This window comes from Micropterus salmoides, unplaced genomic scaffold (assembly GCF_014851395.1).
Source record: "Micropterus salmoides isolate LMB-PRFRI ecotype aquatic unplaced genomic scaffold, ASM1485139v1 Ms_hic_scaffold_19, whole genome shotgun sequence".
Classification (NCBI taxonomy): Eukaryota; Metazoa; Chordata; class Actinopteri; order Centrarchiformes; family Centrarchidae; genus Micropterus; species Micropterus salmoides.
In genome coordinates, this window is record NW_024041039.1 from 11,239,603 (window position 1) to 11,256,025 (window position 16,423).

The following is a 16,423-nucleotide window of genomic DNA, read 5'->3' on the forward strand; positions in this document are numbered from 1 at the left end:
CGTAGGGTGAGAGGATCTCTAAATATAGCTGAGATTCCCTCCTGCTTTACAGACACGCCTGAGACCACACTGCTGTCCTAATACCTCCAGCTAATATTACCATGGCAATGGGCCTGTCCTCATTTCCTCTCTGCCACATCACACGCACACACTCATACACACACGCCAGCACTGACTCATCGCTCATAATTAGATGACATGGTCGATGGTGGTATAATCATTTGAGATTTGTTGCTGTGCGAGGGTATGTGCGTGTATGCATGTGAGTGAGTGAGTGAGTGCACGCGAGTATGTGTGTGTCTTACCCCGGTGACATCCATGACCTTGATGGCTGCAAGCTGCCCTGTCTTAACATGGCGACCCTGGAAAGAGTAAAGGAAAGGGACAATCAGAAAAGAGAAGGGCAAGGAAGAAGAAAAAGTGCATTTAACAGTTTAGTTTCTCAATAAAATGCAGTACATGCACAGTTGTACTTCTTTCTCTTTAAAAAACTGTAGCATGACACAAAAGGTGATTCACTGCAACAAGCAACAAATACAATATCTAACCTTTTTTAAGATGGCTTACATTTTTAAAGCCACAATCCAAAATGTGAACACAAACCCAAATACTGGCTGTTAAACTGCTATTATTTCCAAACTGACTCCACAACTCTCATAAGAGTTGGATTCAATTATTGCTAAATCCAGATTGGTGAAACACACACACCGTGTTTCTTCTTAAGGCAAACTTTTCAGTTATTTGAATCAACTTCATATGTTCAAAAATGTTGAGGCAGAGAGAAACAAAAAATATGGGAACCCTGACCAGGATTTAAATCAGGGAGATGAAAGGACTCACATTAGACTACTTGGTCAACATGATACCCCAGAATGTCACAATGATTTGACTTGTAGTTGCAGCATCTGTCTAATCAGTGGAACACTGAAAATAGAAAAATGTAGTCAAAAATCCGGACATTGTCTAAGATATGCAAGATGCAGAAATGAACAAACAAAGACCGATATCGACCCACAGACTTGACTGTGTTGTGTAATATCGAGGCTAGGCATATGCCTGGGGGGGCCAGGAGGCGAGGAGCTGGGAGATTGGAAGCTGAGGGGCGAATGGAAGGCCCAAGTGGTTCGTTTGCAACAGAGCATCTGTGGCTGTGATTAGCTAATGAAGCTAACAGGGCTAGAGACGGTAGAAACACTGACGGCTATTACTTCCACCTGTCTGGACTCAACTGATTAGCATGTTACAGTCTGAGCAGAACAGCTTAGCAGCAGTGGCACAAGCAAATAAATACATACACACATAGTCAAAGACACACACACACTCAAAACAAGGGCAGGACTGTTTTCCTGGTGGAATTGTTATAAACCAGATGGCATTAATGTTCTGGCTCTAAAGCGCCTCCTGAGGGCTTTAATCGAAGGGCCGTTCTGATAATGAGCACTACAAAACAGAGGCTAGGACTGCTGCAATGAAAACAGAAATATATTATGGATAAAATTTGGTGGTTTCATTGCTTTGCATTTCTGCAGGAGTGATTTTACAGAACACTCTCTGCAGCATATTTCATTTTTATGTCGTTTTAACAGATCAATTGTACTCACAGACTCGGCCTATTTTGTCGTTTAGGTATGACGACATGTTGCCAAACAATCACATTCTCAGAGCTGTATGAACACAGTGTTTCCCATACATAGGCTTTACTTGGGCAGTAAATTTGGCGACCCATTTTAAAATCGTTCTTGATTGCAGAGCTGTGCAGCGCATATTCGCTCCGCACATCCTCTCACTCGGTCGCTCTGTCTCTCTTTCTCGCAAACACGGACAACAGACCCGTCTGTGAATTGAATGGTAGGTATCATAAACACCGCTGCACAAATCTGTCCAACACAATGCTGTCAATGTCGGAGACCTATCTTCAAAACAGTTAGTAGCAAGCATGTAAGGAGCCTAGCTAATAAGGAGGTGCGTTCGAGATAGCTGGCTGACTTTCACCGTCTTGATAGATAGGGGAATAAAAACAGCTCCGTCAAGTCAGACACAATCTACCTCTGGTAGACTGCGTGAGCTTACTCAGGACTTGCTCTCACGAGGTCTAGTGACGTTTTGCAGCGCAGGTGTTGTGCCAAATTCTGCATGCCTGCCGTGAATTCACAGTTCACTTCTTAAGGTCCTTTTAGGACACTTTGCTGTTTGAACACGGTTAATGCCACATTTTTTTTACTGAATCTCAAGAAATGGTACTTTTACTAGGTTATGTGTAATAATATATTAACGATTAACGTTCATAAAATATATACTGATCATTTATCACTATTGATGAACCCCACAAAGAATAGTATTACGTTTAAAAGCAGGACGTTAATGCATTTTCCTACAGGACAAATGGGTAACTTTGTGGAGGAGCTAGACACACTGCTGTCTTCAATCCCAGAGCATGACTGTCCCCTACTTGTCCTCAGTGACATGAACATTCACTTAGACAATTCGAACTCAGCAGACTTCCTGTCTCTGATTCAGTCCTTTGGTCTAACACGGGTTCTCAGCCCCCCGACCCACAAAGCTGGCAAGGTGCTTGACCTCGTTCTTGTCCGAAACTGTGCCACAGAGTGCCTAACAGTCACACCTCTACATGTGTCAGACCACTATTTCATTCAGTTCACGCCTACAGGAAAAGCCCATCCTTCCAACACCATTGGTCTCACACCGCCGCAACCGCCGCAACCTCCGCAACCTGTCTCCCGCTCACTTTGCCTCAGTGGTAGCTTCCGCTCTACCTTCCCTCAACATTTTTTCCTCACTTGAGGTCAGTGATGCCACACAATCTCTATGCTCTACACTAAGCTCGTGCCTGGATAGCCTGTGTCCTCTATCCACCAAGCCTGCTCGCCCAAACCATTTTTAAAGCGCTACTAAATCCTCCTCCACCTCCACCACCCACAAACTTGTCTGCTGATACCTTTGCTGCCTTCTTCACAGGCAAAGTGTCGGCTATAACTAGCTTCTCTGAAACATTCAAACTCAGCCATTGTATCAGTCCTACTACATCTTTTCCTCTGCCCTCCCAGGTCAGTGGTTCTTCACTCTCCTCATTTACTCCTCTCACAGAGAGCGAAGTATCAGAACTCTTGTCCCGTAGCCATCCAACTACATGCCCACTGGACCCGATTCCTACGAATCTCCTCCAAGCCATATCTCCTACCGTGGTCCCGACAATCACTCATGTGATAAATACGTCTCTGGCTTCAGGAACCTTCCCGACCACTTTCAAAAGGGCCCGGGTTACACCCTTGCTCAAAAAGCCCTCCCTTGACCCAACTCAAGTTGAGAACTATCGACCAGTGTCTCTTCTACCATTTTTATCCAAAACTATTGAACGGGCAGTATTCAAACAGATACAGAATTCCTCTCACGGCAGCCCAATCCTCGGTTCTTATCCTGCTTGACCTATTAGCTGCCTTTGACACAGTCAACCACAGGATCCTGCTATCCGCTCTCTCAGCAATGGGCATCTCGAGTAAAGCACTCCTGTGGTTCAAATCCTACCTCTTGGGGCGTTCCTACAATGTTTTGTGGCAAGGACAATTATCCTCCTCCCACTGCCTCTCCACAGGGGTGCCTCAAGGCTCAGTGCTAGGGTCCCTTCTCTTCTCAATTTACACCACCTCACTGGGGCTGATCATTCACTCGCACGGCTTCTCTTACCACTGCTACGCAGACGATACACAACTCTACCTATCCTTGCCGCCAGGCGATCCCACCGTCTCGGCGCGGATCACGGACTGTCTCTCAGACACATCTGCATGGATGAAGGCTTGCCACCTTCCACTAAACCTCTCTAATACTGAACTCTTGGTCATTCCAGCCAAGCAATCTATCCACCATAACATCAGACTACAAATTGACTCCTCAACCATCACTCCAACCAAGGTGTTGAGAAACTTGGGTGTCATGATTGATGACCAGCTGTCCTTTTCAGACCATGTTGCTGCTGTCTCTTGGTCATGTCGCTTTGCTCTATACAACATAAGGAAAATCAGGCCCTACCTCACTCAGTACGCCACCCAGCTTCTGGTACAGGCCATGGTTATCTCTCGCCTCGACTACTGCGATGCCCTCCTAGCAGGTCTTTCAGCTTGTGCGGTGAAACCCTTACAAATGGTTCAGAATGCAGCAGCGCGTCTGGTTTTTGATCAGCCCAAAAGGACTCATGTCACTCCATTACTCAGTGACCTCCACTGGCTCCCTGTGTCCTCCAGAATCAAATTCAAGTGACTAATGCTTGCATACAGAGTGACTACTGGGTCTGCACCCATCTACCTAAACTCCATAATACAAACTTACGTTCCTTCTCGGCCGCAACGCTCCTCCAACGAACGCCGCCTGGCTCTGCCATCCCTTCACACAAAGCAATCCCAGTCCCGGCTATTCTCATCTGTGACACCACGATGGTGGAACGAGCTACCACACGCCATCAGAGCAGGGGCGTCTCTCTCTAACTTCAAGAAGCTCTTGAAAACTCATCTCTTCTGAGAACACTTCCTCTTATAACACCTCTAACTCCTAACCTCTAACATGCACGTCCTGTGCTCTTCTTCTTTTATCCCCTACAATTATCTTGTATTGATTGCACTTTTTGTTAACTCTTACTTCCTTACCTATGTATTTACACCATTGATGTGATATGTACTATGAGCTCTTACTAGTACTTATTGCTGCTCTTACTAGTATGTATTGTCAGTTGTATTTGATGCTCTGTTGATGCTTGTATGCTGTTCCTCAAATGTAAGTCGCTTTGGATAAAAGCGTCTGCCAAATGAGTAAATGTAAATGTTCTCAGCAGGCATGCAAAATTCGGCATAACACCTGTGACAGTCCACTGCAACTACCCTACCCCCCAGCCACAGTTACGCTGTTAATCTGTGGGAAAGACTGGAACAAAACTCTACATGTGTACATTTGGTAGGTTCCCACAACACGACAATGGCATGGCAATATTTTAACAGCGGAGGTTCCTGAATGAGAAGGATATCCAGAAGGAAGCTATGAGTTAAATTTCTCATTAAACAGCTCCTCTTGAATAAAAAATAAAATAAAATTAAACTTGCTGATTTATTACTAAAAGAAAGTTAGGGTTTTAATATAATAATTCATTGTACAATCCAGCACTGCACAATGCAAACTAAGCACCAGTGGATAGTTGAACACTGAGATCAGTCTCTCTCTGTGTCTCTCTCTCTGTGTCTCTGTGTCTCTCTCTCTCTCTGTCTCTGTGTCTCTCTCTGTCTAAGGCCATTTATCAGGACTCGAAGTGGCCAGATTTGTTGAGGCCAGACTTCCTGATAAGAGACAGGTGGAGGGCCCTATATAAGCCTCCTGTAGAGAAGCGCTCCGGCGATCTACAGTGGAGGATTATTTATGGGGCGATAGCAACAGACGGACATGTGGCACACCTGAACACAGCGGTAAAGGGGGAATGTCGATTCTGTGGGAAAAAAGAGGATTTGGAGCATTTGTTTTTAAAGTGTGAGAGATTAAAAGGTATTTTTAAATTGCGTGGGAGCTGGTTTAGGAAATTTGATGAGGTGTTTTTGGATAGGGTGTTTATTGGAGGAATCAAATATTCATTTTTAAAAAGGAAAAAAATGTGTCTTTTAAATTACCTAATTGGAACGGCTAAACCGGCAGTGTGGAAAACACGGAAAAATAAAGGTCTAAAATTGGCAACTATAGATCCTGAAGAGATGTGCGAGCGGCTTGTAGCGGGGAGGCTTAAGATTGAATTTGCGTATTATAGGTTGACAAATAATTTATTTGGGTTTTGTGAGATATGGTGTGTTGATGAAGTGTTGCACGAGGATCAGTTTGTTTTGAAATTTTAATAAAAAAAAAAAAGGAGTTTTAAAATAAGAGTACAAATGGTTTTATGGTGATGGTTACTTTGTTCATAATCTTGAAGTAAAAATGTATAAATAAAGGTATTGTTAAATCAATCTCTCTCTCTCTCTCTCTCTCTCTCTCTCTCTCTCTCATACACACACAGAAACACAGACACACACAGAAAGAGAGTCCAGATTTTGTAAGAGTAAAAGAGCTGGAAAGATTGAACAGGGATTTCTCATTAGGATCAGACTGCCCCAATTCCACAAGCACAAGGACTGGCTTTGTTAAAGACCAACAAAGGAATTATAGCCACTTGCAAACCAGAAGCTTGCTCACACACACTTACAAATACACACACATATAATATACAAAAACGACTGCTCACACAGACAGAAGAACTATTACAAGCACCCACACATGTGCGCACAGAGACATGAAGAGGGAGGGAGAGAGAGTGACTGAGGGAGTTAGAGAGCGAGAGAGTGCGAGAATGTGTCAAATAGATATTGGACATGGACATCATCAGAGCTGGATAAAGATTCATTACTCTGAGCCACCTGACAACCTCCATCTCTCCTTTCCTCCTGGAGCAGTAATGTCATCCAGCCTTATTAAATGACCAAGTGCGGAAAGAGCAACAGAAAGGAATTAGCTCCGTCTGTTCATCTTCATCTCTCGCCCTTTCTTTGTCTTCATCCTGTATCATTTATTTATAAATTCAGAGATGATGATCAAGATGGGATGGGGGTGGGTCTAGATATATGAATGTCAACATAATGTGCGGAACAATGATGTCAAAACAATTTGGAATGACACATGCAAAATTAATTAGTGCTGAAAGCATCAGCCAGTTAATTGTCTCAACAATAATAATAATATAATCCTTATTTGTAGAGCACTTTTCAAAAACAAGTTACAAAGTGCTTTAACAAGTGTAAAGAATAATACAAAAAGATAAGAGCATGAAAATTTAATATAAAATTAGTAAAATACAATAAAATAAAAGGGATAAAATAAAGTCAAATAAGATCGGGAAAAGCTCTCCTATAAAAGTATGTTTTAAGAAGGGACTTAAAAGAGTTCACTGACTCAGCCGACCTGATTTCCTCGGGCAGGCTGTTCCAGAGCCTCGGGGCCCTGACAGCAAACGCTCTGTCCCCTTTAGTTTTCAGTCGAGACTCTGGAACAGACAACAGACCTCTGCCCGAGGATCTCAAGGTACGTGCTGGTGCGTATGGGACTAAAAGGTCAGAAATATAACAAGGCGAGAGGCCATGAAGAGCTTTAAAAGTGATCAATAGAATTTTAAAGTCAATTCTAAAACATACTGGGAGCCAGTGTAATGAAGCTAAAATAGGAGTAATGTGGTCATATTTCTTTGTTCTGGTTAAAAGCCTGGCAGCTGAGTTCTGGACAGTCTGGAGTTGATCAATAGATTTTTGGGTTAAACAGGTGAAAAGGCTGTTGCAATAATCCAGGCGTGATGAGATGAAGGCGTGTAAAATGGTCTCGGTGTCCTTAAAAGTTAACATAGATCAAATTTTAGCTATATTTCTAAGTTGATAAAAACATGATTGAACAAGCTTTGTGGTGTGCTGCTCGAAATTTAAATTACTATCAAACCAAACACCAAGGTTCTTTGCCACAGGCTTAATGTGATTTACTAGGGAACCAGCAGATGGCAGTATTTGATTTGCCATCTGCTGAGACCCGATGACCAGGATTTCTGTTTTGTCTGAGTTCAGCTGGAGGAAATTATTTGACATCCATTTTTTAACTTCACAAAGGCAGTTGTTAAGTGAACTCAGCATTCCAGGGTCTGTGGATCTGACGGGCAAGTATATTTGTGTGTCATCAGCATAAATATGAAAAGAAATGCCATGTTTATGGATAATATGTCCAAGGGGAAGCAGATACAAGGAAAACAAAATGGGTCCTAAGACCGACCCCTGAGGCACACCATATTTAACAAGTCAATTTTCAAGCTAAAATGCCAAATATTGGCTGATTCCAGCATCCTGAATATGAGGATTCGCTTTTTTCTCTATTTCATACCATTGCAAATAATTAATAATAATAATAATTAATAAGAATAATTGGGGCTTTGGACTGTTGGTCACACAAACAAGAAATTTGAAGAGGTTATCTTAACTTCTGGGAACTTGTGAGGGGGCATTTTTCAGTACTGTCAAACTGTCCAGCAAAAAAACAAATCTCTGAACTCATAATCAAAAATGAAAAATAAATATTTGCTGCAGCCCTGTGAATGTCAAATAATGGAAAACAAAGACTTCAAACAATCTTAAAATTATTTTGTCAACTTCCTTCCTTCGGTCTGTCTCATAAAGATAACTCACTCTCTCACTGATCCATCCCTTTCACATTGAGGAGCTTTGAGCCTCACGTGCCTGTTCATCCCTTCCTCCACTCGTTTGTCGACTGCTTTGCCTCTCTGACCTAGATCTGCATTTTCTCCCTTTCTCACTCTGATTCTCTCTCATTATCTAACCCTCTTAACGTCTCAAAATCTCTCTGTCACAGTTTCTTTATATGCCTCTCATTAATTTTCTCTTCCTCCCCCTAAATGTCTCGCTTACTTTTCCCTGTCCCTCGTATTTCCTTGCTCCTTCTCTCTCATGCCTCACAGCTCAGACCAGCAGCCTGTGAAGAGCAGGTCCTGTATGAACACAAGTGAGCTGAACGCTAATGCCAGCAAAACAGCATTCAGCTTTGAGCTCGACAAGCAAATATGACACAAACTGACGGACTCCCTGCAACCTTTTCACTCTGCCTCTGCTAATGCATCTAGCGCCTTCCGCAAACCACAATGCACTGACATGAGCCTGAGAACAACACACATACTTGCACACACACACATGCTTTCATCTAATACCTCCTAACTGTCATTACAGTAAGCATGCTGTGCATTAACTTCAATCATCAAAGTGACATTTCAAATGAGGTCTAGGAAATTATCTTCACATGTCCAATCCACCATTTTTTATTTAATCCTGTAGAGGTATTTTGACCAAAAATGATAGCAAAACATCTGTCACGCACACACATACCTACAAGGAGCTGTGATGCTGCCAGGCCAGGTGAGTTTGAGTGATAACAGACCAAACTGACTATGTTTGTTCCGCTTGGATGGCTATGCTGTGTTGGAGACAGCAAACTTATACCGAACTGATCTCCAATCAGCCTTCAGGCAGCCGCATCATGGTGGAGTCATTACTTGGTGTCATTCCTTCAGGTCAGTCTTTCTTAAACTACTCTATGGGTTGGGGATTCAAAATGGAGTGTACGGCTTTTTCTGATGGTTGGGGAGGCTGTGGCTCAGGAGGCAGAGCGGGTCACCCACTAATCAGAAGCTTGTTGGTTCGTTCTGCAACATACTGAACCCCAGATTGCTCCTGAAGGCTGTGCCATCAATGTATGAATGTGTGTGAATGATTAGTACCTTTTTGGTGTGCACTTGGCACCTTACATGGCAGCCACTGCCATCAGTGTATGAATGTGTGTGAATGGGGTGAATGTGACAAGTAGGGTAAAGCACTTTAAGTGCTTTTCACCATTTTTTACTATTTATCAATCCACCCAACAAAATAGGAAATGCTTTCATAAACAAGTTTATTTTACACTCATTTGGTTTAGGAATATCTGTTGGATATTTGTCATTTTAAAAAGGACAATGGCATGTGTAATGGTTATTGTTTAATTCTCTTACACAATAAACTACAAACGTCTCTATTTGTTTAGCTGTTCATTTGTCCATTTAATGTGCAACGTTATAATTAGATTTGAAATAAAATTGGGGTCAGTGCTTCTGTTTACTCTGTTTTATGATGATTAGTCCATTGGAGATGTGAAGTTTGCTGGCCAAAATGCAGAAGTTGCACACAATATCTCAAACACCTACAACATAATGCAATTAAAGAAATTAGTCTTATAATAAAGACTACTTCTGTCAGGATTAAATGTAAACAGTGTCATACAAGTATTAATACATTTCTAAAGAGCAAGTTATTATTCATCTGATTTGGGTACTGTAAAATAATTAATCACCTATCAAAATTGCTGGTGATTAATTTTCAGTACTAGTATAAATACTCAAGTCTTCTTTGTACATAAAATGATATGATATTCTTAAGTATTTTAACTTCTTTATAGTCCAGCAATAAAACTATGGGGTTCAATCAAGCACTTTTTCAGCATTTTAAATCCCTCCATTTTGGAGTGGTGTGTTGAGAAGTATTCCAACTCGTATAACCACTCATCTTGTTGTTTCTATAAGCTCATACTGTGATAAAAGCTAGAGATGCAAAACAGATTTTAGATTCAATATTACGGTGCTAGCTCTCATCTGTCCCCTTCCATGTTCACCATGTGGGAGGTGTCAGACTGACACAAAGTACCCTTATTCCACCAATTATCATCAACACATAATTATGATTAATTGCACCTGCCAAGTGAGTAAAACGCCGGTAAAGCACTTGCTATGCAATGTACTTTATATAATGTGTAAGTATGTGTGTGTCTGAGGATGAACAAGAGGGAGGTGTGTGTTTAATGATTCTGTTTTATGATTTTTCTGCTGCTACATGGAACTGAATGTTGAGTGGAACAAACACACATGAGCGCCACAGGCTGCAGAGCGAAGCATCTCTTCATCATTCTCAGCTTGCAGCCCCAGTTAGGCAAGGCCAACCTGCCAACCACTGCCTTAATACAACCTGCTGATGGCTATCATGATACCCCAAAAGCTTCTGTGTGTGTGTGTTTGTGCGTGCGTGCGTGTGTGCGTGTGAGCACGAAAGATGCTTCTACAGCGTGTGTGACTTTAGTTTGTTTGTGTGCACGTTCACGCCCTTGCCAAGTCAATTACACAGACACCCCCCTCGGACACATTTACTATGCAGGACACTTCCTTTCGTAGCCTAGCAACAGTCTTGGCTGGCCAGAGTACAGTGGGCACGACACTTAAACATACATACGCAAATGTACACGCTCATAAACACACACACATACACACACACACATACAAAGAGCAGGAATAAGTGGCCATTGTCCTGATATGGGAGAGCTGTTATTTAGAAGAAGAGATAGGGTAAGGAAAGCCCCCGCGAGAGCGAGAGGAGGAAGAAGTGATTGAGAAATGAGGGAGGACATGAGCAGAGGACTATTTCAGTGAGGGGGCTGAATTTCACAGTGCATCTGTCCTCACTGTGTGGCCAAGCTACAAGGTCAGAAGGAACCATCCAAATTTTCCTTTAAAACCATTGAGTGTATGAATATTCTGATTTTAAAAATGATCTTTATTTGATTTTAAGCCTATCCTTTTCATTGACCAAAATTTGAACACCTGCACCGGTGGTTCTGCATGTTTTACACCATTAACTGCAAATGTCATTACTGGGGACAGTTTTCTTATTAAGATTGATATCCGAATTTCTAGGGAGCCATTGCTTTTTATTAATTTCACAAAGATAAAAAATCACTTTGCAGAAAGGTGAAACTTACTTAAGATGTTCACATTCGTGTTTTTGTCATAATGATGATGCAGTTGCATGTATTACCATTTTAGAAAACTACACTACAATATATGATATATCTCACACAACAAACAAATGCCATGTATCTAAAGACTGTGGCTATTACTTCCACGTACTAACTAAATGAATCATGAGAGATGCATCAATCTGGCTGGCTTTCCACCTCTCCTGAACAACTTCCTGTCGGAAACCCTGCTACCTGTTGGTGTGTCCAAGGATGCTGTGACATCTGACATGCTTTGCCTCTCTGACATGACAATACAAGCAACCATCAAATTCAAAGAATCCTTTTCCCAGTGCAATGTTTGCCTATAATTTGTCACCTGTAGGTTTTATTTTCATCTTGATTCGATTAATGTAATGTTTTTTAGCAGCCAACCTAAAATATCTGGTTCTCAATGTAAAGGAACGCATACTGTTTGATTTAGTATTAGCCTTGGCCTTTTGACTTTACACCTAAAATTTCAGATAGGTACCCTAAAAAAAGTAAAAAATGAAATATTTATGCAATCAACTAAACTTTTTTTTCACAGACTCAGCAATGTTTTGCAACCATTGTTCTACTACCTGTATCAGTCTTCAAATCGTAGACTCAGTCATTGGTATATGTTTATTTATAAGGGTATTCTGCGTCTGCTCCCCTCATATCTGTGTGAATATATTCAACCAAAAGGGGCTGGACTGTATTCTTTACGCTCACAAGACTCACTGCTACTGTCTGTACCAAGTGTCCGCACAGAAGCTGGTAAGGTGGCATTTCACTTTTCTGTCCCCACAACATGGAACAATTTACAAATATTCTGGAAATTAAAGGAACTGGTTTCAATAGGCCAATTTAAACTCTTGCTCAAAGGTTTGGAAATGAAATCTATGGTTTGTAAATGTTTTAAATAGACTTATGAAATTGTCTGAAATGTACTGAATTGTTGTGATCTGTGCCGCTGTCTTGGCCAGGACTCCCTTGAAAAAGAGATTAGTAATCTCAATGGGATTTTCCTGGTTAAATAAAGGTTTAATAATAATAATAAAAATGTCCCTTGTGTGCAAAGGATACAGGAATACAAAAGCAAATGTACTGTAACCTACATGCTACAGTACATACATAGTAAGAATATGAATGCACACTCACTAGGAACAGATTGCCAGATTGTGTTGCCAACTCTATGTAAAAAGGAAATGGGTCACACCATAATCCTAATCTGTGTGCCGTGGTAATCCACACACACACATACACACACACACACACACAAACACAAACATACACAGACATCAGCCAAGAATTGACTGAATGGCATCTACACATACTCCCCTGGCATAGTGCCTGTCTGCATGGTATCATAGGGTAGAAGTGAGCTAAGGGATGTGCCCCTGGGCTTTCACTCTATACATTTTTCTTTCTGTGTGTCTCTCTCTGACAGGAAGGTCCTAGAGGGAGATTGCCCACTGCTGTCGCACACAACCACACATACCAAACTTAAACGTTCAGCTGTGTTAGGGTTGAAGTATTTCAGACAACCAGTGTTTCAGTCTGTACCCTTGTATTAACACCCACTGGTTCTAGTCTGTAGGCTTACAATCCCAGCATGCTCAGCAGTTGCCAGAGCTGTGATGCAGAATTAAAGCTACTTTCGCCTAACAAACGGTACAAACACAGTTCTGCTCAAAGGAGCCCAAAGAAATAAGGGGGCAATACTCCCAGACACACCTCATTGCAGTTCAAACACCTGCAATCATTCCGCATTCACACGTGCTCACACACACAAACACACACAGACAAGTGCGCACGCACATGCACGCACACACAAGCTGTTGTGGAATCAGTGAGGCAGTAAATAAAAGTGACAAAGGCCTCCATTCCAATCTACTACTGCACTGCCCAGGAAATATAGCACCCTGAGGCTCACACTCACACATGAGAAAGGAAGTGAGGAGAGAGGCAGATTGAGACAGGGAGAGATTTAAAAGGAAAAAAGATATAACGAGAGCCAGTGAAGATGAGGGAAACATATACAAGCAGAGTTTGTGAGAGAAGGAGGTAGTAAAGTAAAGGAGGCGGAGGTGATGAAAGAAAGAAAGAGGAAAGATGAGAGGAAGAAGGATGAGAGCAATGATCTGTAAAATAGTCCAGAGGGCTTTTATTGATGGGAGAGGTGGGGAGTTTGCATGAAGGAGAAGCTGAATATTGCGACAGACAGCCTACGAGTGTTGATTCCACTCTGAATGAACCGGTGTTATCGGCTAAAGCCAATTGAAACAATAATCTATCAGCAGTCTGAAATATAGCCGCTAACCTGCTATAGCTAACCTGCTCGCTCACAAGCTAAACAACAAGCTAATTAACTAGCCGGTGGACACACAAATGTACGAGAAACAGACTAATCTGGGGTCAGGTAAAGGATTTGGCAAAGTGCTAAATAATCAAAAATGCAGCGCACAAAACAGTTTAAATTTGAGAAACAGAAGTCTGCAAATCCATTTTCCATCAGAAGTCTGCAAATCTATATACATATATATGTTTATACACACATATATAAAAACGTAAATGCTCGATATATCGCCTTTCTAGTCTTTTCGACCACTCTCAGAGTGCTTTTACACTACATCTGCATTCACCATTCACACACATTCATTCACTGAGCCTAAGTGCTGACAGAAACTAAAATTCACACACATTCATACACTGGCGGAACAGCCACCAGGGGCAATTCGGGGTTCAGTATCTTGCCCAAGAATACTTCGACATGCAGCCTGGAGGAGCCGGGGATTGACGGGGATTAACCTTCCGATTAACGGGCAACCCACTCTACCTCCTGAGCTACAGCCACGTCCTTTGATGTGACGAAAAAAAATCAACCCTAACAGTATAACCACTCACTGGATGAACATGTGTACACACACAGAGCTTATGGTGGGTATTTGACCAGATTAACTGAAACACAAACGCACATATAAACAGATGTACTGCACACTAATGTTGCTTTTCAGTTTGATGTTGTTGAAATCTGAACAGCTGTGTGACCCCCTCTAAAACTGTTAACTCTATCCCATTACAGCAGCCCTTCCACAAAGATATTACCTCACTGAGTCACTAACTAATTTACAGAGGTAAACTCACTAATGCACTCCCAATTCAGTGCCCACTGACCTGCCCACTCACCCACTTATCTTTCATTTCAGATAAAACTGACTAAACATCTCCAGAGCCACGATAGAAAATAAGAAAGTCTCCCCCTAATGCTACAACATCTGCAGAACAATCACACACAAAAAAAAACCACATACACACAAACACACAAAACTGGAGGATGAAAGAGCAGGGAGTAGGAGAGCATCAGTGAGGGAACACTACAAAGGAGGAGGAGGGTTGCGGTGAAGAGGCAAAGAGGCAGGTTCAGCACATCGGCATCATGCTCCGGCAGCTCTGGAGGTCAAATGAACGGCTGAGCTGATTTACTGTACCGACTGGAGGTGAGAGAGGGAGAGAGAGAAACATCTGAGCGAGGGTGCGGAGACTGACAGAAAAGATGAAGGAGAGCAGAGCTGGAAAACAAAAATGAGGAGCTAAAGGCTCTGAAAAAACACAATAAGACAAAGGAGATGACAAAGGGAATAGAGAATAATAGAGTGTCAGTGCTGGTAGATTATTGACTTAACTATTGATGAGTAATAATTCACTGTGGGAAAAAAACATGGCTAAATAGCTCCTTACAGTGTACACTGTCATTAAAGAGTAGGGGATCTGACTGGAAAACATACAGACAGAGAGAGAGAGAGAGAGAGAGAGAGAGAGAGAGAGAGAGAGAGAGAGAGAGAGAGAAATGCAGACAACAACCAAATGAGAGATTGTTATTGACATCAGGCATGGCTAATTGACCAGGTCTGGGTGGCAGGAGTGCACTGTGGGTAAGTGGGGCGAGTGGCCTTGGGGAATATAGAGAGAGGGAGAGAGAGAGAGATAGAGAGAGGATGTAGGCTAATGAACACACTGCCAGGTGTGAGTGTAAGAGTGTGAGTGTGTGCGTCGTTGCATGTGGGCGGGATGAGCACATCTGCTGTTCCCACGGTAACAAGCAACATTCACCTCAGTCACAGTTCACACAGTTCATTCAGAAGGACTCAAGAAATGTGCGTGTGTGTGTGTGTATATGTGTGTGTGTGTATGTGTATGGACAAAAAACATTAATTTCAATTATCACACTAACTGCAATTTACTGTTACAACAAGCATTGCTAGCCTAAATTTTCCTATGGGAGGCTGAAAATGATCAAGGATTACCCCTTGTGCAAAAAGAACCACTGAGGTCCTGTTATTGCAAATAATTGACCACATTTACAGGAATATTTTAGTCGCATATAAGACGCTTTTGAAATTAGTGAAAGTTGTCTAATTATTTCATCAAGGAAAATCATTTTTAAGAACTTGACAATGATGATTGTGACTACATTACTTGTGAGCCTGTTACACCTAAACCAAAGTCCCTTTTACTTTATCTTATTTTATTTAAAATATTAAGATACAATCGAAATATACTGTGTTTTACTAGTTGACCAGATCTGCCATAACTATCAAATGAACCAAATCCAAAAATGACTCAGCAAGAGTTGTAATTATTGGTTAGGTAAATCATTGCCAAACATTTTCCTGCTGCTTCTGCTAAATAAACTATTTAAAAACTGACAGATTATCTTAAAAATACATGGTCACAAAGCAAAAAACAGGGCTTTCCTTAGCTCATGAAAATGAGTTAGTGTTTCTGAGAAACACACTTTTCTTAGGACAGCAAGAATGCTGGTTTGTGCTTTACTTTGTTTTTATGATCATAAATATCCTGGAGTTTTGAACTGTTGATTAGACAAAACAAGCAATTTGAAGACATGGCCATAATGTTTTGGTTGAAAGAGAGGGTGTTAATTAAACTTCATGATCCCTTTGGAGGCAGCTGTTTGTGATGCAGTTGAGTTGTACTGCATTATACTGACAGGTGTATCTAT

At 41.7% G+C, this 16,423-nt stretch overlaps 1 protein-coding gene across 6 annotated transcripts in view; it reads right to left on the minus strand.

Annotated features, from left to right (window-relative positions):
- The window catches only part of tnika (TRAF2 and NCK interacting kinase a), a 66,777-nt gene that overhangs the window by 32,106 nt on the left and 18,248 nt on the right, over positions 1 to 16,423 (minus strand). For 5 of the 6 annotated variants that reach the window (XM_038728854.1, XM_038728853.1, XM_038728859.1 and 2 more), the window contains exon 3: positions 306 to 362. In XM_038728854.1, the coding sequence (XP_038584782.1) occupies positions 306 to 362 (57 nt within the window). Of the gene's footprint in view, positions 1 to 305; positions 363 to 840; positions 912 to 16,423 lie in introns of those variants that run through there. The other variant, XM_038728856.1, reaches the window with a different exon arrangement.